A 22,003-nucleotide genomic window follows, 5' to 3' on the forward strand; every position below is an offset into this window, starting at 1 on the left:
AAAGGCAGCCTTTCTAGGAAATAAAGGGTGGAGGGGACACGGACAATGATTAATCTTGTATACTGCAACTGAATAAAATTGGGTTTTTTTTCCAAGAACATTTTTCATTGACTCCTAAATGAGGGTCGGGGGGAAAAGGCGGGCGGTCTATTGAAGGGGAGAGACACTCGCAATCAGATGCAAAGCTCCTTGACATGGCTGAAAGATGGATGAGATGTCAGATCTTAGGTCCTGGAAGCTGCTATCTGCAGGGAAAGAGTCCTAGTGGCTTTAGCTTTCTCCAGCTTAGGGGATGGGTGGGTGGGTGGGTGGATGAATGGATGGATAGGTGGGATGAGTGGGTGGATAGGTGGATGGATATGGGTGGGATGAGTGGGTGGATATGGATGGATATGGGTGGGTGGATGGATGGATAAGGATGGATGGATATGGGTATGTGGGTGGATAGATTGATGGATGGAAAGAATCCTGGTGGCTTTAGCTTTCTCCAGTTTAGGGGATGGGTGGATGAATGGAGATGGATGGATAGGTGGGAAGGGTGGGTGGGTGGATAGATGGATGAATAAGGACGGATGGATATGGGCGGGTAGGTGAGTGGGTGGATGGATGGATAAGGATGGATGGATATGGGTATGTGGGTGGTTGAATGGAGATGGATGGATGGATGTGGGTGGGTTGATAGGTGGATGGATGGATGGAGATGGATGCATGCATGGGGGGTGTGGATGGATAGATGGATCTCAACTCCCAGAATTTCCCAGCCAGCAAGGTCTTTACTGAAAATTCTGGGAGTTAGAAGATTAAATTCTGGCAGGTACCAAAATTGGAAATTCACCATTCTAGGTACTTATGGAGGTTCTCAATCATCCAGGTCATGGTTGTCCCAAAGGGTGCTTTTCCAAAAAGCAACAAGAGTTTCTTCCTTTTTTCCTCCTTTGAAAGCGTTTCGCTTCTCATCCAAGAAGCTTCTTCAGTTCTAAGACCCCCCCTTTTCTTTGTCGGCCCCTCAAATATTGGAACATTGCTATATGTCGCCCCTAATCTTCTTTCCACTAGACTGGACATACCCAATTCCATCTTCTGCGTCTCTTTATGTACAACTGTATGAATTCAATGCCTATAATGTTCATTTATTGACAGAACGGCGAAAGATTTAAAGAACCATTAACTGAGATCATTTCTTTATTATAATTGAGGGGTATAAATAACGTTTCCCATTTCCCTTCTCCAACAAATAGCTTGAATACATACAGTCAAATATAAGTCAGCAAAACAGTGCATGCATCTTATAAGTGAGATTTTGGGGGAAATAAAGGCACTTGGAATTGGTAATAATTCTCTATTAATCTCCCCCCCCCCCTTTTTAAAAAGATTAGAAACCTCTCTACATAATCTGAGTCACAGGATAAACACCCATCATCAAACAGGCATATACATACATCTTTACTGCCTTAAACGTTTGACCACTCCCATATCATGTAGATAACCTTTTTATAAAGTCAAGATCCAGCGTGACAAGATGCTAGTTGGATCGTGGTACGATTACATCATTCTTGCAAATCTTCCACGTTGTGTTTTAATGCTAGCCCATTAACGTTCAACCACGTTTCTTTTGCCCCGTTTCAATGAAAGATTATTAAGCATCTACAGCCCACCTCCCACGCCCCCTGCTCTTCCTTTGGATAACTTCCTAAACTTGGAAGTATTCTCCAGAGGAAACAAAACCAGTTGATGCAGTTGTAATAAGGTTTTAGCTAATGCTTTATAAAGTGCTTTAAGAGTTTCTCATACGCTACATTAACTTTAAAATCGTTCCAAAATGTAAAATAGCATCCTCTCCATGCTGCAGGAAAGGGGGGAGTGGGAAGACTCAAGGCCATCTAATTCTGAATTTATGGCGATGGGAACGTGCCCAGGTTTCAGTTCCCAACACTGAAGCCATTTCACAGGATTTTATAGTCGACAGAATCTTTTGAGATGCCAAACTGAAATATGTGGTTTGATCATCCAGACTGGAGAAATGCTGGATAGATGCTACTTCTCTTCATCATAATTTGAAGAAGAGCAACTTGATAAATTGCAGGAGTAGGGCCTTTTCGATTTGGGCAAAGATTGATGTGTGTGACTTAGAAGCTAAAAGAGCACCCAAATGTTGAATAAAGAGACAGGAGGCTTTGGCAGATAGATCTGAGGGAAGCATTAAATAGTAAAACTTCTGGATTTGTAACAAGACAACCTCTAGACCAGCTTAAAAAAATAAGTTTTGCTTAGGCAGGTTGAGAGAGAAGCAGTTATTTTTGTCCAGATACCAAAACAGCCAGCTCTTGAATAGACATCTCCTTGTTGAGGTAACTTTGATACTGCGCCATCGTTAATCTTCCACGCTTTATGGCATCTTCGATGGAGAATTTCCTTCCTGACTTTCTATCCAAGATGACCGAAGATTCACCACTAGGCCCTTTCATTGTGATCTCTTCCCAGTCGCATTCTTGGCTTTTCAACTTGACAAACAAGCTCCATTCAATGAGGCCATAACGATGAGCTTCTTCTGGAGACATCTCCTTCCCTGTGTCCGGGTCGATGACCACAATCGAGCGCCTGAGGTGGTTTTCCCGCTGCTCCCTCTTGATAGCGACGGTCTGGAGACGATTTTGAAGCTGCTCGATCTCCTCGTCTTTTTCTCGTGACAGCCTCTTCAGGTCTTCCAGTTCCTTCTCCAAGGTGTGGAACCTGGAATCGAGATTGACACGTCGATCTACCTGGGCCATGCTCTTCATATCCTGGGCCTCCATCGCCGTGAGCTCGATTTCCGACTGCAAGCTCCTCATCTCCAGAAGAAGGTTCTGCTTTTCTATGTGGAGCTTGTGGTTCTCCTCCCTCAAAAAGTCCAACTCCTTGGAAGATTTGGAGTTGCTAAATTCCATTTCGGAAAGCTTGGACTCCAACCTGTTGATGTCGGAGTCCATTTGCATTTTCCGTCGGCTTTCCTCATCCAGGCTGTTTTTCAGCTTCTGGATCTCATACTCGGTGTCTCCCTTCTCCACCTGGATGCTCTCTGAAAAGACCACTTTTTCCTTGACCTCCATCTTCTCCAGGGCCTGCAGTTTCTTCCGCAGGGCTTCCAGTTCCGTTTGTAGAACTTGCTTCTTGTGCTTCTCCTCTTCCAGCTCCAACTTAAGTAGACTGTGCTCTTTCTCCTGCTGAGGGTCTTGTTGAAGAATTACCTTTTGCCTCACGGTGACTTTTTCGGCCGTGTCCTTCTCTTGTTGCTCCAGCTCGCTCAGTCTGATCTTCAGCCTCTGCACCTCCAGTTCCGCCTCTCGGCGGGCCTTCCTTTCTTTCTCCAGGCCTTCCAGCTGGCGCTCCAGATGTGACCGTCTCCTCTGCAGCTTGCGCATCTCACTCCGGAGTGAGTCTATTTGCTGCAGCTCATTTTCAATGTTCTGTGAGAAGGTGTTCACCTCCGATTTTAAGGTAGGGTCTTGTTCCAGCTTCACCACTTCCTGCTTCACCACTTTTTCCCTCACCTGGGAGAGCTCTTCCTCCTTCTGCCTGATGATTTCCTCCTGTTGCTTCTTCTCCCTCTCCAAGTCCATGTGCTTCTTCTGCTCCTCAGCCAACTGAGCTCGCAGAGACTCTACTTCTTCTTTTGTCTGGCGGTCTTCCCGGTACTGCAGAATCTCTTGAAGGACCTCCTTCACTTGGATGTGAGGCTTGGCTTCCTTCAGGGTCTCGATTTCTTGCTTCAACTTATAGATCTCCAGATCTGCTCTCTCAATGGCTCTGGTCCTATCTACAATCTCATCCCTGAGTCGCTGCATCTCTGTTTCGGTTTCCGTGTCCGTTTTGTACTTAATGACCTCTTTGATGATCTCTTGGACTTCCACCCGAGGCCCTCTGCTCTTCAGGGCCACCAGCTCATTCTGGCAGGCCCGGAGCTGCTCTTCCCCACCCTGGTATCGCCTCTCCTGCTCCATCACTTCTAAGCGGAGGTTGGCCACTTCGTTTTCAGCTTGGGGGTCTGGTCGGATGATCTCCCGTACCTTCTCCTGGACAATCACCTTGGCGTTCTCCTCTTCCAGAGCCTGAATCTTCCTAAGCAGCTCGACTTTCTCTCTCTCATTCGAGCGGGCCTTGGCCTTCTCTTCCTCATACTGGCGCCGCAATTCATTCACCTCTCTTTCTGTCGCTACATCCTTCTCCATTTTCAACACCTCCTTCACGGTGATCTTGCCTTCCGCCATGGCCCGTTCCCTCTCCAGCCGCTTCAGCTTGTCTTGGAGGAAACGCAGCTCTTCCTCTTGCTGTTGCCTCAGCATGCTCTCCCTCTGCTTACTCTCCTGCAGCTGCTTGTAGTCCATCTCCAGCTGTGGATCGTTCTGCATCTTCACAATGGCCTTTTCAGTCACCCTCTCCTGATCCCTGGTCTTCTCGTTGGAAAGAGCCGCGATCTGGTGGTGGAGAAGGGACATCTCATTCTGCCGGCTTCCTTCCTGCCTCTTGAGCTCTTCAAGTTCCTCTTTCAACTTCAAGATCTCCTCTGCCTGGGCTTTGTCTGGCTCAATGCGCAGGACTTCTTTGACGACATACTCCTGTCCACCTTCTCTTTTCTCATGCTCTAGGATGTCCAGCTTCTGCTTCAGGGACTGCAGTTCCTCCTGAAGCCCCTGGTTCTTGCGCTGCTCTTCTGTCAGGTTCTGTTGCATCTTGTGGTAGTTCTCATCCAGCTCCGGGTCGGGCATTTTCTTGATCACTTCCTTCCTGAGCACAATCTCCTGTGGCTTCTGGTTCTGCAGCTGGAAGATGTTCTGCTGGATGACTTTGATCTCTTCCTCCAGATGCTGCCGAGACTGGGTCTCATCGTCCAGTTCCTTCTTTAACTTCCAGATCTCTTCTAAGGGCTTTTGAGACTTGCTGATCTGAATGGATTCCTCTATCATTTGGAGGTCAGGTTGCTGTCATTGAGCAGAAAACAAGGAGTCAGTTCAACAATCTCATCTGCGTCCCTAAAGCAAGAGCATGGCTCCACAAACTGGCGCCTTCCAGAAAACTCCCAGAATATACAACTTTGTTGGTTGGACATCCTGAGAGTTGAAGCCTCCGCTTCTCTGAAGGACATTCAGCTTGGGAAGGCTACACTAGGAAGTAAATTCTCTCCCACCCTCTAATGCAGATCAGATCTTGATTTCTAGTTGGTACTATTTTATGCATACCGTGTTTCCCCCAAAATAAGACAGGGACTTAAAAGCCATCTTAAAACTTCAAAAGCCGAAGAGCCAGCGCTGTCCGAAGACATCTCCATGGTCATGTGGCCGGCATGACTAAACGCTGAAGGCGCATGGAACGCTGTTACCTTCCCACCAAAGGTGGTTCCTAGTTTTCTACTTGCATTTTTACATGCTTTCGAACTGGTAGGTTGGCAGAAGCTGGGACAAGTAACGGGAGCTCACTCCATTACGTGGCACTAGGGATTCGAACTGCTGAACTGCCAACCTTTCTGATTGATAAGCTCAGCGTCCTAGCCACTGAGCCACCACGTCCCATTTCCTCATATTAGGTTTCCTCATATTCTGCAGTTTTATTAGATTTAGATTAGATTTATTAAATTTATAGACCGCCCCCTCTCCCCGAAGGGACTCTGTATCTGTAGGGAGCCATCCATGAACCACCTGTAGAAGTTGGGTTCTACCCAGAAATGTTGGGGCATTTTTCTGGGCAAGAACTAGTAGAAAACAATTCCTTCTATTTACCTGTTTCAACAAGGTCTGAGCGAACTCCAAGTTCTGCAGCCTTTGCCTATTGATGGCGTTGATCTCGGTGAATCTGGCAGCCAGCAGAGCGTCCTGCAAATGGAACATGGGATCATTTTGAGGATGGTGGGAAGAATACATGTATTGAGGTTGGTTACCTCAGCCATCTTGACATCTTCCTCTTTTTTGTGTGTGCTTTTAAATGTGTTTTAACAATTTGCAAACTGCCCAGGGTCACTGGGACTTGGACAACACAATCAGCCAGATATTTAAAGCTGCATTTGGCATTTTTGTTCCACCCGCCGAGTCCTTCCCAAGGACCCGGGATAGGTTTGATGGTGTTAAAGATGTTGCAAAATGTAAGCTGTTCCAAGTGAAGCTGCCTTTTGCAATTGACTGGTAATACCCTTTTTTTCCCCCAATGCCAGGAGTGTTTTCGAAAGGATGCTCCAGATGTTTTGGGATTGCATCCCACGTGCCTTATCACTGTTGGTTCTATCCGGCTTGGCCTAATTCCATCTTTCCCACCTCAGTTTTATTTCTAAATTTTTAGGATTGGTTTTAGGGTCTGTTTTTAATGTTTTTAATTTTTATAATTCGTACAGGAGTTGTTTCATTTGATTTTTAGCTATGTATATGATTGTTTGTATGTTTTTAAATTTATTCCTGTACACCGCCCCGAGTCCCTCCGGGGAGAGGGGGCGGTCTAGAAATTTAAATTATTATTATTATTATTATTATTATTATTATTATTATTATTATTATTATTATTATTATTATTATTATTATTATTTTAGCACTTAGACTTATATACCACTTTACAGCCCTCTCTAAGTGGTTTACAGAGTCAGTCCAGGGGTGGGTTCCTGTACCGATTGGAACCGGTTTGCTTTGCACGCGCTTCGCTCGTGCTTGCGCCTGCTGCACGTTGCATGCGCAGTTGACTGTGAATTGTTCTGCACATTCGTAGAAACATGCCAGCAATGGCAGAAGAGACTGAGGAACCGGTTTGGGGGCATGGCCAGCCTGGCTCACTGCCTGTTCTGTGACCCAGGCCAAATCACCACTACCAGTTCAGCCGAACCGGGAGCAACCCACCTCTGAGTCAGCCTCTTGCCCCCCAACAATCTGGAACCTCATTTTACCCACCTCGGAAGGATGGAAGGCTGAGTCAACCTGGAGCCTGGTGAAGAGGTGGGTTCCAGATCCCACCGCAACTGGTACGCTGCGATGGGGCCAGGCATCCACCCCGGGCATGTGCACTGCGCATGCATGCGCACCACCACAGCTGCTTGGCAGAGTGTCACACAGGTGGCATACGCTGCAAATGGCCTGGTAGGGTCAAATACCAATAAGAGCGGGCAGGCGGGTGTGCCCTCCGCAGCACCGTACCGGAATGGTACCTGCTGCTCCCACCAGGCACCAGTACGCCTGTACCGGGGCATACCGGCTGTAACCTACCACTGGCCTGGTGGGATTTGAACTGTCAAATTGCAGGCAGCCTGCAGTCAGCAGAAGTAGCCTGCAATACAGCACTCTAACCACTGTGCCACTGTGGCTCTATTTGCAGGTTCTTCTATATTATTATTATTATTATTATTATTATTATTATTATTATTATTATTATTATTATTATTATTATCATCATCATCATCATCATCATCATCATTAACATTGAAAGAAGCTTAGCCAGTCAACTCAAGGTGTTGAATGTACCTCGTACTCTGCTTCCTATTTTCCCCATAACAACAACCTAATGAGTTGGATTGGGCTGAGAGAAAGGGACTGGCCCAAAGCCTCATCCGTTTGGCTTCCCCATCCTAGACTTTGGATGGTGTCTTTTCCCCAGCTACTGGTCCTACCGCGAGCATAACTTGCTCTGCACCTTTGGTACAACCCCGTTAAAACATACCTCTTCTTTTACTCTAACCGCTGTGGACTGGTATCTTGGTCTCTTGTTCATGAAACCATTACGGCCACTTTCCAGATCCAAAATGGATCTCAGCTTTTCTGCCTCTAGTTCATAGTCCTAGGAAGAGGAGAGAGAGAGAGAGAGAGGATATAACATCCAGACGATGCTGGAGGCACCTACAAAGTGCAATTCTGCAATGGGATGTAATTTTTGAGGGTCCTTCCTCTATGCCACTCCTTACCTTCACTGCCTGTAGATACTGCTGAGCTTCTGCAGAGACCTTCTGGACTTCTTTATCCTTGCTTGAAATTTCTTCCAAAAGCATCTGCAAAGCAAACAAAGGCAACCGTTTTGAAAGAGCCGGGAGGCAGATGGCATCATCTTACTTTGCATGGGAGCAGGGAAGGAGTGCTCCTTGTTTACCAAGGGCCGGTGACTTATGGGAAAAGTAAATGGCAGACTGGAGCAGTTAATGATGGATGGAATCTTAGCCCAAAGTGACTGAACTTTGAAACTCTCCATCCCTCCCTTTTTCCAGTTCTATAAATATTAGATCAGGGGTAAAAATGCTACTGGTTCACTGGAACCGGTAGTAAATACAATGCTTTAAAAAGTAAAAAAAAAAAAAGTTCCCACAATCCCATGGCACAGCTGATCGTTGCACAGCTGATCATTGGAACTTCTTTTGTTACCATTTTTTTACTCTGGAGCTGCATGTGGCTCTCTAATCCCTCTGCTGCAGCTCCCTGTCGCTAGTCAGATCCACAATTGAAAGGGCTTTCAGTTAGGACAGGTAGAGGAAAAAGGATGCCATGCTAGGAGGAGACTATGGTGGGGGGACCCAGACTTCCGATCAGCTCCAGAATTGAATGTTTAAGGGGCTTCCAGTTAGGACCTTTGTGGCTCTTTGAATGTTTAAGGTTGCCGACCCTTGGAATAGGGAATAGGAGTAAGAAATAGAATTAGGAATAGGAATAAAAATAGAATTAGGAATAGAAATAGAGTAGGAATAGAAATAGAATTAGGAATAGAAATAGAATTAGGAATAGGAATAGAAATAGAATTAGGAATAGGAATAAAAATAGAAATAGGATTAGGAATAGGAATAGAGTAGGAATAGAAATAGAATTAGGAATAGGAATAGAATTAGGAATAGGAATAGAAATAGAATTAGGAATAGAAACAGAATTAGGAATAGGAATAAAAATAGAAATAGGATTAGGAATAGGAATAGAGTAGGAATAGAAATAGAATTAGGAATAGAAATAGAATTAGGAATAGAAATAGAATTAGGAATAGAATTAGGAATAGGGATAGAATTAGGAATAGAAATAGAATTAGGAATAGAAATAGAATTAGGAATAGAAACAGAATTAGGAATAGGAATAAAAATAGAAATAGAATTAGGAATAGAAATAGAGTAGGAATAGAAATAGAATTAGGAATAGAAATAGAATTAGGAATAGAATTAGGAATAGGAATAGAATTAGGAATAGAAATAGAATTAGGAATAGAAATAGAATTAGGAATAGAATTAGGAATAGGAATAGAATTAGGAATAGAAATAGAAATAGAATTAGGAATAGAAACAGAATTAGGAATAAAAATAGAATTAGGAATAGAAATAGAAATAGGAATAGAATTGGGAATAGGAATAGAATTAGCAATAGGAATAGAATTAGGAATAGGAATAGAATTAGCAATAGGAATAGAATTAGGAATAGAATTAGGAATAGAAATAGAATTAGGAATAGAAACAGAATTAGGAATAGGAATAAAATAGAAATAGGATTAGGAATAGGAATAGAGTAGGAATAGAAATAGAATAGGAATAGAAATAGAATTAGGAATAGAAATAGAATTTGGAATAGAAATAGAATAGAAATAGAATAGACAACAGTTGGAAGGGACCTTGTAAGGCACTGAAATAGCTTTTTTTAATGCAATAGACTGGATAGAGTTGTGCTGTATAATCTTTGCAGTCCCCCCCCCCCCAGTTATCTGATTACCTGTTGCTTCTTCAACTTGGTTTCCACCTGAGAAAGTTGGTCGTTTTCTTGAGGCTCATAATTGGGGATGTTTTCAAAGTAACGTTTTAGTCCATCGTGGCCCTCATGGTAGTTGGAATATGCAGACTTTGCTTTCTGCAGGATTTGGGATCTAGAAAGTGGTACAGATAGTTGTCATCTTACATACATAATCTAGCCCAGAATTACAGACAAAAGTCATTGCAGATGTAAGTTAAGGCCATATATAACCAGATGCAATTTTTGATGATGATGATGATTTTTTGCAGTGGCCGTTAAGTGAATTCCATTCCCTCCCCAAATTGAATTTTTTTTTGCTGGAAATGCTTGAAGCCATGGGGGAAAAAATGCCATTGTGTGACCACGGGATGCAGCAAACAGCTGTAAAGGTGAGGTGTTTGCCAAGCACCCCAAATACGATCATGTGATAGGTGCTGTAACTTTGAAAATGGGCCATAAATTGCTTTTGGGTGGAGGGGAGAGCTCCTTGTAACTTGAAAGAGTTGTTAAGATATCTGTATATAACTGACTTGAAAGAGCTATTGTTTCGGCTTCCCCTTCATTCTTCAAAGACTTCCAAATCTCAGCAACCTAAGCGATGTCCTCCAATGAATGTTTATATTTCGTAAAGATTTGTTACTCAACCATCCTATGGCAAAGTCCTCAATCCTTAGAAGAATCTAGGTTCCGCTTACTACTGTGACAGAACTTCCTCCTCTACCATTTCCACCCCCACTGCTTTTCTCCTACAAAAGTCCATGGCTCTGGAGCCACGCATGGCTTTTTCATCACTCTGCTGTGGCTCCCTGTGGCTCAAAATATGCATTGCAACAGCCAATGTGTGGCACCCGCTGGCACGTGACTTATTGAGTTTTTCAACCCCCGGTAGGCCAACCATGGTTAAATCCAAGAAAAGAAAAGTTTCAGAAGAAAACAAAGTTAATTCAACTACATAAACTAGTTTTGTGGCCGCTCAGGAAATAGTCAGTCACAGGAAGCATTTTGTAGCTCCCGGTGTCTTCTTTTCTATGGGAAACAGGTTGTTTGAGTGTTTTAAGTTTGCCAACCCCTGTCCTACAATCTCATCCCCCCCATCTCTGCAGCAAATTTTTGTGACGTTCTTGATATCGGCGTGGAAAGCTGGCATTTGCCTTTGTTACCAAATGGGCTAGGGGGAAAAAAATTGCTCTGTCTTTTACTGCATAATACAATAATCTCTCCAGCAGCCTGCCCCTTTCCGGTAATTTCATGAAATCCCAGGGAAATAACAAGAAGGGAAACTCATAGAGCTTTTCCAAGTTAGGAAGCAAAGCAAATAAACAGACATTAGAGCAGAATTTCTCAACCTCCACAATTCTAAGGTGGATTTTAGTTCCCAGCATTTCTCCAGCCAGCGTGAGTTGAAATCCCCAAATCTTAAAAGAGATGTCAGGATTGAGAAACGCCGCATTGCACGCAAAGAATAGGAAACACCCAGTGATTGCTAATTGCATACGTCCCTACCTTGCAACGAAAGAAGATACTACACCCAGGGGTGGATTACGGCTTCTGTTACTGCCGTGCGCTCAGGGACGCGATTCACACGCGCTTTTGATATGCGCTACATGCACATGTGCAGTAGTAAAAAAAATAGCTTCCGCGCATGCGCAGAAGCAAAAAACAAGATTGCAGTGCCTACAGCACTGAAGGCATGGCTGGCCGAGTTACTACCTACTAACCCAAACCGGTAGGAACTCACCTCTACTACAGCTATTACACTTTAAAGCACCTTAAGAATAAAGCCGAAAACCAAAATGAAGTTCTATTGCAGGAGGATAGCATATTTAGAAAACAGGAGGACAAATGTTGGTCCCTTCCTTCTTCTGCCAGTTTGTTAGCCCATGCTCTCCAGTGGTGGGATTCAATTTTTTTACTACCCGTTCTGTGGGCGTGGCGTGGCTTGGTGGGCGTGGCAGGGGAAGGATACTGCAAAATCTCCATTCCCTCCCGACCCCACTAACCTGCTTCCCAGCTCCGTTCTCCTGTGCAAGGGCAACAGAAGGAGACCCAGCCGATCAGCTGGGACTTGGGAGGCAGCGAATAGATGGGGGCGGGGCCAGCCAGAGGTGGTTGTGCCAGTTCTCCAAACTACTCAAAATTTCCACTACTGGTTCGCCGGAACCGGTCAGAACTGGTTGAATACCATCTCTGATGCTCTCATTTCCCCCAGGTCCTTTGTGAATGACCACCTGACCATCACCTCTCCCTCCTCCTGACCTGTAATCCAACTGCTTGTTGAGGTTGCTAAACCGCTGGTTCAGCTTGTGAAGTTCAGACTCCTGGCGTTCAATATCTGGGCAGTGTTCTTGGAACTGGCTCGCCAAAGTATTGGAACATCTCTTGGCCTTCTCCAAGTCTTGTTGGGCTTCATTCAGCAGCTGCTGGACCTGGACTTCAGAATTCAGTGCCTGGGAGGAACAGGAGGATGGTTCTTAGCAAATTTACCGGGATGAAGATTCTGACAATCTGTTTACTCCGGAGTGCACAATCCTTTTTCACTCAAGGGTTTTCTCGCTTCTATGGCTTGCCAAAAACTACACTCAGGATAAAAAGAACCAAAGTGGCCACAGCAAACCATAACATCATGAGGAAAGTACATGCTAAATAAACATGAACACACCAGGGCCTCAGGTAATGAAGGTAAATATACGTGTTCCAGGATAATGTTGTAAGATCCAATCTGAGTCGATCACCAGGACCAAAGATTGATTCTTCCAAGCTTTTGGACTCGTGCTGGAGCCCGTCCTCAAAGAACGTCTCTCGCTCTCCAGAATGTGCATGTTCTGACCCAGGCTTCCCCAAACCACGAAGCACACTCCTTATCCCGACAAAACCCCTTTTTATTAAGTTACTGTGAATTCCTCTCTTCCACATCCAGCAAAGTCATTCAAGGGAGGATTTACAGTCACAGACCTTATCTGGCTGGGAGAGCTGACAGGCTGATATCTGCAAAACTTGGCAAGGCGTCTCGGAGAGTTACGAACCAATTAAGTGAACTAATTGTCTCCTGCAAACTCCACTCCCCTTTCGCTCCTCTTTTATTTCCTCTGGGAGGGGCCATTCATCATCCACTTGTGGCCTTACTCCCAAGTCAACCCCTGTTCTTTAGCTGTTCCCTTCATCTGGCAACTCTGTGCATGTGCAGACTGGGAACAGGCTCCAGCTGTTCTTCTGCCCCGCTGATGTTCGACTCTGAAGGCAGCTGATAACTGGCATACGGCCCTGGCCCCCTCTCTGCGTCCAGGACAGAGCCTTCATTACAGCCTTCCCCAGACTTCAGGACTGGTCCATGATCCTCCCTAACCTCCTCATTGTCTGAATCTACTGCCAGATCTGCTGGCCACTGACAGGCCATAACACTGCACTGAGTTGTCCTGCGTTGCCCTATCAACACCCTCATTAACAACTAAAAGCTACACACAAACAGGAACCCTGTGAATACGATGCATAGAACAGTTCAGCACACCCAGAGAGAGAACCTCCCTGAGGATGGGCTCCAGCACAAGCCACAAGCTTGGGAGATCCCAGGGACCGAGTCAGATTGGCTCCTGGAGGTCTCAGCTGACGGTGACTTCAACCCAACTGTGAAAAACACACAAGCTCTTGTGGATGTTTACTCAGATGCCAGCCTGTCTCAAGGGGCCTCACAAGAGTTCACGCTCTTGCCGAATCAAGGTTTTATTCCATGTTTCTAAGAACAGGTTAGTCAGATTTATCCTTCCTGTATTTGAAACGAATCCCCTTCCCTCAGATAACAGCCACTCACCAGCAATTCTTCCCTCTTGTGGTCCAGAGCATTTACATCCTCGGGAATTGTGTCCTCGATGGCCAGCTTGTTCTCGTAGCCGGAAAGAAGATCTCTCCCTTGCTGAAGGACCTTCTCAAGGTGATTGGCCACATCCACCCTGTAAGGACAAGTGGAAAGAATTAGCCATTCTTCTCATCCCATCTCCTCCAGCTAGAAATCCCAGCTAAGATGGTTGGGTGCATGTAGAAATTGCCATCCTATCTAAAGTAAGGTAAAGATTCCCCTCGCACATATGTGCTACTCGTTCCTGACTCTAGGGGTCGGTGCTCATCTCTGTTTCAAAGCCGAAGAGCCAGCGCTGTCTGAAGACGTTCTCTGTGGTCATGTGGCCGGCATGACTAAATGCTGAAGGCGCACGGAACGCTGTTACCTTCCCACCAAAGGTGGTTCCTATTTTTCTACTTACATTTTTTTACATGCTTTCGAACTGCTAGGATGGCAGAAGCTGGGACAAGTCACGGGACCTCACTCAGTTACACGGCGCTAGGGATTCGAACCGCCAAACTGCCGACTTTCTGACTGACAAGCTCAGCATCTTAGCCACTGAGCCACCACGTCCTTTTTATAAGTAAACAAATACCACATTTGGTAGTGGTCTCTGCAAACTGCATAGTGGATCATTTGTAGAGTTGTCTTACGTATGACACCATTGGTGGAGGCCGACCTGCTGGTTTGGGCACTTGAAAGAGACTCTTATGCGATACCGCTCCTTTCATAAACAAATAAATACCGCCCCTTTTATAAATAAACAAACTATCTAGAGTTTGTTTATTCCAACAAGCCAGTTGAGGATCTACAACTTTCGCCGCTGTTGGAATCTCGTGTAGAGGAACGTTGGAGATAACCTTCATAAATGTGTCACAGGAGCCATTAAAGAAAAATAGAAGACATCTCAGTCCTGAGAAAGGGCTGAGCACGAGAAAGAAACTCATTCTGATGATGTTTCCGATGAAACTGATTCTGTTTAGGATAAGAGGGGAAAGATTTTGTTACTGTACCCTACAACGATAAGGTAGCAATAATAATAATTGTCTGTAAGAAAAGCAAAGTCTGGATATTGGATATGGAAGTGCCTGGAGACAGCAGGTTAGAAGAGAAAGAAATGGAGACAATCCCAAAGTATAAAGACCTGCAAATAGAAATAGGACAACTGTGGCAAGACAGCAAAGATAATACACCCAGTAATATGCGCCTTGGATGCAATTCCAAAACATCTGGAGCATCCCTTGAGCACTATCAGCATTGACATCAATCAATTGCAAAAGGCAGTTTGGCTTGGAACAGCTGACATCCTATGATGATACCCCTAACAACATCTGTCTATCCCTGGAAGGACTTAGTAGGTAGATAAAAATGCCAAATCCAGCCTAAACATCTGGCTAACTGTGCAACCAATAATCCTTGTAACATCTGTTTCCTGACTTGGCCTCCTTTAAAGGGCTGACAGCTTCTCCTCTTCTTCTCCTTGGCCATCTGATGGTCACAGATCAGGAACTCCAGCAAGTTCACTCCCCCCTGTCCATATAAAACATAGTTCTCAAACTGAGAAGGATTCAGGCAGCCCACAACAGCTGACCCACACACGTACACCTTATTTTGAGGGCGGAGAAAAGCAACCTCTTTATAGTTACACACTAAGATTGTGGGCAAGAGACTCTGAAAAGAGTGCAGAAAAAACAACAAGAATGATTAGAGGGCTGGAAGCTAAAACAAACGAAGAAAGGTTGCAGGAATCAGATATGTCTAGTCTAGTGAAAAGAAGGACTCGGGGAGACATGATAGCAATGTTCTAATATTTGATGTGCTGCCACAAAGAAGAGGGAGTCAACTTATTTTCCAAAGCACCTGAAGGCAGGACAAGAAGCAATGGATGGAAACTAATCAAAGAGAGAAGCAACTTAGAACTGCGGAGAAATTTCCTGACAGTTAGAACAATTAATCAATGGAACAGAAGTTGCCTCCAGAGATTGTGGGTGCTTCATTACTGGAGGCTTGTAAGAGGAGGCTGGACAGCCACTTGTCCAGAAGATGGGATGGAGTCCCCTGTTTGTGCTGGACCAGAAGACCTCCAAGGTCCCTTCTGACTCTTTATTCTGTTACTCTGTTCTGTTAACCCTCGCTCAGACATACTTTGGTTCTAAAGCATCCCATTTCCAGAAATTCCTGTGATATTCCTCAATTCCTCCTAGAGATCCTTGTGAAAATTCAAAGCGACCTCGTACTTGGGAATACGATTTGTTTTCATTTGATTTCATTAGTGGCCTTAGGCCAAATTTCCAGCAGAGGAAGAACGGGGCTCAGTGGTGCAGTTCACCCACCCCTTCCGTCCCCTTTAAGAGCTTTTCTTTCCAGCTTGCTAGTTTTTTCCATCCCGACCAGGGCCAGCCTCGCTAGCATTTCACTCACTTCGGCTTCAGAGCTCAGCTGTCCTTCCGCAGCTTAACCTAATTCAGTACCAATTACATAAAAGGCATTAAATGTTATTAAAGGGAATAATGTTTGCACCAACAAGCTTTGGGGTTATGGTTGGGCCTTCCCAAGAACGGGCAAACGCTTTTGTCATTAGTTCAAGGTTGTTTTATCTTGGGATCTTCCACTACAAAGCACCAGATCCTTTCCACCAGATAGAAGGGATTGAACAAGGTTCCACATGGATGAAGAACGATCCTCAAGGCAGCATTGCAACGAAGCAGAGGCAGGGACACTCCTGACCTTACCACGCTTGTGTCACCCTTCAAGGTTTTGTGGCTACGTAGTGAGGCCTTGCTGGCGGTCCCTCATGCTTTACACCTTCCTGCAATGCGCTCTGCCTACAATGCCGCCTACTCTCTCTTTTTGAGAAATTTATTTTTATTCTCTTACATAGCATTTTAAGTACACATTCACATAGTTGTTATTCTGCTATACATTTATCATTCTTATACATTTATTATTTCATTTAATGGGTTATAATTTACAATTTGGGTTGCTTTATTTACTATCCCTTCCGCCTGTTATAACACCACCTTATTTTCCCTTTCTTTTCTCCTCCCCTCCCTTCTCTATTTTCTTCCTTCTTCCTCTCCTTCCCCTTCCTTCTACCCTTGCCTTTCTCCCGCTCCTCTTACTCTTCCCCTTCCTTCCCTCTCTCCTTCTCTTCCTCTCCCTTCCATCCTCCTCTCCTTGCCTCTTTCTTCTTTCCCCCATCTTCCTTTCATGTTCTCATCCATTCTCTCTTTCTTTTCTATTATTGTAGGTGTCTCTTTCCGGCCGCAGTTTATATTTCCTTGGGATGGTATTTTCCGCAGACCCAAATATAATTTGATATCATTTCTTATTCCCTTACCTTCGCTAATCTATCCTAATTTTCCTCCCCTTTATATCTCACTTCTGCCTGTATACTTATAGATTTAATATTTTCTTTTCTGTTTCCCCCTTCTTCCCCCCCCCCTTTTCCATTTAACAGTGCCTCATCTGGGTTCTATATCTTCTCCCTATTTTCTTTTCTAGTTTCCGTTCTCTAGCCAATCGTAGAATCTTCCCCATATCTTGAAGTACTCTAGCCGGAAACTTCAACTGATCCAGAATGAACTTTAATTCAGGGCCAGGTTTCTGTTACTTTTTTTTTATGTTTGAATTGGTTGGGGTTTTACAGTTTTGGTTTAAGTAAGAGCCTTGAATTGCGAGATGAGTGTCAAATAAATTTGGTGAATGAATGAATGAATGAATGAATGAATGAATAGCTTTCATGTGATTTTACGTGCCTTTTGGTCTTTGTTTGGGAGCTGCTCAGAGTTGGTTGTAAGATAAGGTAACGGTAAAGGTTCCCCTCAACATATATGCTAGTCATTCCACACTCTAGGGGGCAGTGCTCATCTCCGTTCCAAAGCCATAGAGTCAGCGCTTTCCCTCATACCCACCCATTAGATGCATTGGATTCCAGTTTTTGAATCCTATCTCATTCATGTTGAAGTCACCATTTAAGGTGCTTCCTAGTTGAAAAGATTAGCTGGTGACATCACCATTGCTGAGGGACACCCTTGATGGCTTCTTTCATGTCCCCATCAAGGAGCTGGAGCGAGTAACAGGCAATCACCCCACCACACGGACTTGCTAACCTCTAACCTGGAGTCCTAATAGCATGAGCCACTGCATTCCTAAAATTCCTGAGTGGGAATGATTTGAGTGGTAGCCTATCATATATTTGGAATCTTCCAGGCTGCAGAAGATAGGTCTCTCCATGATAGAGCAGAAGCCGCTCTGCTTGAAGTTTTCCCATCCCAACCCGAAGATACCAGAGATGAACGATGACCTTGTATGTGCAACACAAAGGTTCTAAGGACAAGCTGTGGCATCTTCTATCCAAAGCACACATGCTGTCCACAAATGCTTGCCAAGTTCTCAAAAAGGCAGCTGGCCAATGTGCCAGAAAGAGGGACGGGAAAAGACCCGGATCTTGAGGCACCAGTTGAATTCCCGTCTTGGAGAAACCGCAAGAGAGAACAAGGACTTACTTCTCCTCGGCAGCATTGAGAAGTTGGGCGACCCAGTTGTACTTGTTGTTGGTCTCCTCTACTTTGTTTTTCACTAAGGTGGTACTGCTGGACTCGGGCAATGACTCGATGAAGGCTTGACATTCCTGGATCTTGCTTGCTTTCTCTGGCTCAATGCGACGGATCTGATTGGTGACATTCTGTAAGAGATGTTTCGTAGGGGGAAAAATTGAGATATGTGGATGAGTAGTGAACATGGCAGCAACTCTGTAATGTTCAGACCAGCTGGAGAAGATCTCCATGGTACTGTCCTACTCAGTATTTGTAACTGAATGCAAGATTAATGCTTCTGTCCTCCAAGACTGAGTGGCTGTGGCTACCGGCACCTCGATTCAGCCAGCTGATTCCATCGCTGGCCATAGGGGGCGAGCAGTTGCCCCCTGTGGAACGGGCGCGCAATTTGGGCGTCCTCCTTGATGCCCGGCTGTCAATGGATGACCATGTGGCGGCCGTGGCAAGGGGGGCGTTCCACCAGGTTCGCCTGGTGCGCCAATTGCGCCCCCTACTGGACCGGGATGCCCTACGCACGGTCACTCATGCGCTGGTGACGTCCCGCCTGGATTACTGCAACGCTCTCTACATGGGGCTGCCCTTGGGACGCGCCCGGAGACTGCAGTTAGTTCAGAATGCAGCCGCGCGGGCTGTGATGGGGAGTACGAGGTACTCCCACGTAACACCTCTCCTGCGCGAGCTGCATTGGCTACCTGTGGTTTTCCGGGTGCGTTTCAAGGTGCTGATTACCATCTTTAAAGCGCTCCATGGCACGGGACCTAGTTACTTGCGGGATCGCATCCTCCCACATACATCCCTGCGGCCAATACGCTCACACAGGGAGGGACTTCTCCTGGTGCCATCCACTGGACAATGCCGGCGGGCGACACCGAGGAGTAGGGCCTTCTCTGTGATGGGCCCAACCCTCTGGAATGACCTCCCCCCCGACATTAGAACCACTTCTGACCTCCGCTCCTTCCGGCAAAAACTGAAGACCCACCTGTTCCGATTAGCAGGCCTGGCATAATTCAACTGTCCCTCCTGGCAAACGCACTATATCTGGTTATTTTAGGGGTTTTTTAATTCACTGTATTTGTTTTTAGGGGTTTGAACTTATTTTAATTTGCTTTGTACAGTTCTTTTAATGTCATTCTTACCTCCTCCATGTCAACTGTCAATTGTACATACTTAATTTTATTGTATCTGATATATTTTGTATGAACTGTACACTGCCCCGAGTCCCTTTCGGGAGAGGGGGCGGTCTAGAAGCATTAAATTAAATTAAAATTAATTAAATTAATCCAAGCTTATGTCTGATCTGACCCAGGTTTCCTTGGAAAGCAAGGAGCAAAGTCTTGGTCCTGACAAAACCTCTTTTATTTACACGACTGTGAATTCCGTTCATTCAGTCAGCAAGGCTTAGCAAACAGTCTTTCAGAGGAATGTTTATCCACACGCACCTTATCTCGTTTAGAGAGCTGCCAGATACCTAGTTTCCAAACACAGAGCAAAGCAAAACTTGACACAGAGTCTCTCATAATCACAAAAAAAAACTTTCCAGACTGAATGAATGAATTGTTTCCTGCAAAAGCCCACTCCCCATTTGTTCCTCTTTTGTTTCCTATGGGAGGGGCCAATCACCTCCAAGGTGTGGCTTTACTCCCAAGTCGACTCTGCTTTCTTCTTTGCTCTTGTCTTCTGGCAGCTCTGTGCATGCGCACACTGGGAACAGGCTCCAGCTGTTCCTCTGCCTCACTGCTGTCTAGCTCCCTCTCTGCCTCCGACACAGAACCCTCGTCTGAGCTTTCCTCAACCTCCAGGACTGGCCCATGCTCCTCCCCAACCTCCTCACTCTCCGACTCTCCTGCCAGCTCCACTGGCCGCTGGTGGGCCACAACAATGTCCCACCTAGTCTTAACCCAAGCTGGATTTCCATTTTCAGGAATTCTTTGCTTCCTTGTAGCCCATCTGTCACCTGTCTTCTCCTACAGTCTTTGCACCTTTGCTCCAAAAAGTATATTTCCCCCCCAGGTCCAGCACTGGCAAATGTTGGGAAGCTCCCATCAACCCCACACTGCTTTTACCTTAAGATCTTTGGAGCGTTCCGCACTATCTTGCACTGCCCTGCTTTGCTCTAGAGGAGGACGAAGGTTTGCCGTGATGGCCTTCTCCTGCTTATCCAGTTCACTGTTCACTTTCTCCAGCTCCGCCAACAGTTGCCGTACCTGTACAGATGCTGCATCTGAGGACATGTGCGGGGAGGAAAGGTAGTTTGGGTTAGCCATGAGTCTCGGGAAAAGGGGCAGAGAACGCCTCCCTTCTCAACATCAAGGCCTGCCGACCTGTCGTGAGGTCACAGGTTTGGTTCCTCACGCAGGTAGTCCTCGACTTACAACTATTCAATTAGCAACCGGTCAAAGTTAATGAGTCAAGATGATTGATGACTGGCCCTTGCATGCTTGATCAAACCCACTGCCGTGTGATCAAAATGTGGGTATTGCGGTGGCACAGTGGTTAGAGTGCAGTACTGCAGGCTACTTTTGCTGTCTGCTGGCTGCTTGCAATTTGACAGTTCAAATCTCACCAGTCTCAAGGTTGATTCAGCCTTCCATCCTTCTGAGGCTGGTAAAACGTGGACCCAGATTGCTGGGGGCAAGAGGCTGACTCTAAACCACTTAGAGAGGGCTGGAAAAGAACTGTGAAACGGTATATAAGTCTTAAGTGCTATTGCTGTAGTTGATTGGATGTTGCATTAGGAGCCCTGGTGGTGCGGTGGTTAGAATGTGGTAGTGCAGGCTGACTCTGCCCACAGTCTGGAGTTTGATCCTGACCGGCTCAAGGTTGACTCAGCCTTCCCTCCTTCCAAGGTGGGTAAAATGAGGACCCAGATTGTTGAGGGGCAAAAGGCTGACTCTGTAAACCACTCAGAGAGGGCTGTAAAGCACTGTAAAGTGATATATAAGTCTAAGGGCTATTGCTACTTGGCAAGTGGCATGTATTTGCAACACTTGCAGAGTCCCATGTGATCACAGAATTCCCATTTTCGATCTTCCCAACCAGTTTCCAGCGAGGAAAGTCAATGGGGGAAACGAGAGTCGCTTGAACGACTGCACGATTCCCTTACAAAGAAGAGGAGAAGAATGGGGTGCATGGTTCCCTTTGGCATGGGCCCACGGTCTCCCTAGACATCTTGCGATGTACCCACCTCCAATGCTCTCTGCCTTCAAGCTATTGTAGCGGTCCTCCAGACGATTCTTTGTGCAACCGGTCTTCTGTTTCACACATTGATAGTGGCTAGCAATGCTGCAGAACAAGAAGACACAAGACACAGTTGGAGAAGGACATTCCTGGCCTTTCAAAGAGGGTGAGAAATCGGGAGGAGGAAGGGAGGAAGGCCCTTGACGCAACCATCAGGGAGACCAATGCGGGCACTTCACCTTTGGCTTGGGTGGATGCAAGCTAGTTCCAGAAATGCTTACTTGTCTACCACAGCGAGCGATTCAGGATCGGTGGGAGGAATCATGAAACAGACCCCTGGAGCTTTGATTGCATTCCCTCCACTGTCGCTAACTTCCCAGTACTCTTCGTTGTTCTTGTGCAGAGTGTACCGGCCACCACGTGAAATCTGATACTGAAATAGAAAGGTTTTTGCATAAGTCTGAGGTCTGGTCCCACCCTCTGTCCCCAGTCCTTGAAGCCTGTTGTGGCCCGCCAGCAGTGAGGGGAACTGGCAGCAGAGACAGACAGTGAGGAGGTTGGGGAGGAGCATGGGCCAGTCCTGGAGGCTGGGGAAGGCTCGGATGAGGGCTCTGCATCAGAGGCAGAGACAGGGCCGAGGCCATCTGGCAGGGATCAGGTGCCTATGGAGCTAGACAGCAGTGAGGCAGAGGAACAGCTGGAGCCTGTTCCCAGTGTGAGCATGCGCAGAGCTGCCAAAAGAAAAG

At 45.8% G+C, this 22,003-nt stretch overlaps 1 protein-coding gene across 2 annotated transcripts in view; it reads right to left on the bottom strand.

Annotated features, from left to right (window-relative positions):
- Positions 1 to 1,169: 1,169 nt before the first annotated feature.
- Positions 1,170 to 22,003, bottom strand: part of PPL (periplakin) — a 78,744-nt gene continuing 57,910 nt past the window's right edge. Inside the window, exons 12-23 of one of the 2 annotated variants that reach the window (XR_014176453.1) lie at positions 21,539 to 21,690; positions 21,265 to 21,362; positions 20,144 to 20,301; positions 18,030 to 18,208; positions 13,495 to 13,633; positions 11,946 to 12,136; positions 9,672 to 9,822; positions 7,904 to 7,987; positions 7,663 to 7,779; positions 5,751 to 5,843; positions 1,596 to 4,955; positions 1,170 to 1,561 (exon numbers count right to left, since the gene is read on the bottom strand). Coding sequence is in view for 1 of the 2 variants with exons in the window: in XM_081966076.1 (XP_081822202.1) it covers positions 2,292 to 4,955; positions 5,751 to 5,843; positions 7,663 to 7,779; positions 7,904 to 7,987; positions 9,672 to 9,822; positions 11,946 to 12,136; positions 13,495 to 13,633; positions 18,030 to 18,208; positions 20,144 to 20,301; positions 21,265 to 21,362; positions 21,539 to 21,690 (4,026 nt within the window). In the remaining variant the exon portion in view is untranslated. Of the gene's footprint in view, positions 4,956 to 5,750; positions 5,844 to 7,662; positions 7,780 to 7,903; positions 7,988 to 9,671; positions 9,823 to 11,945; positions 12,137 to 13,494; positions 13,634 to 18,029; positions 18,209 to 20,143; positions 20,302 to 21,264; positions 21,363 to 21,538; positions 21,691 to 22,003 lie in introns of both variants that reach the window. The other variant, XM_081966076.1, reaches the window with a different exon arrangement.

This window comes from Natrix helvetica, assembly GCF_964273705.1.
Source record: "Natrix helvetica genome assembly, chromosome: 13".
NCBI classification, from domain to species: Eukaryota; Metazoa; Chordata; class Lepidosauria; order Squamata; family Natricidae; genus Natrix; species Natrix helvetica.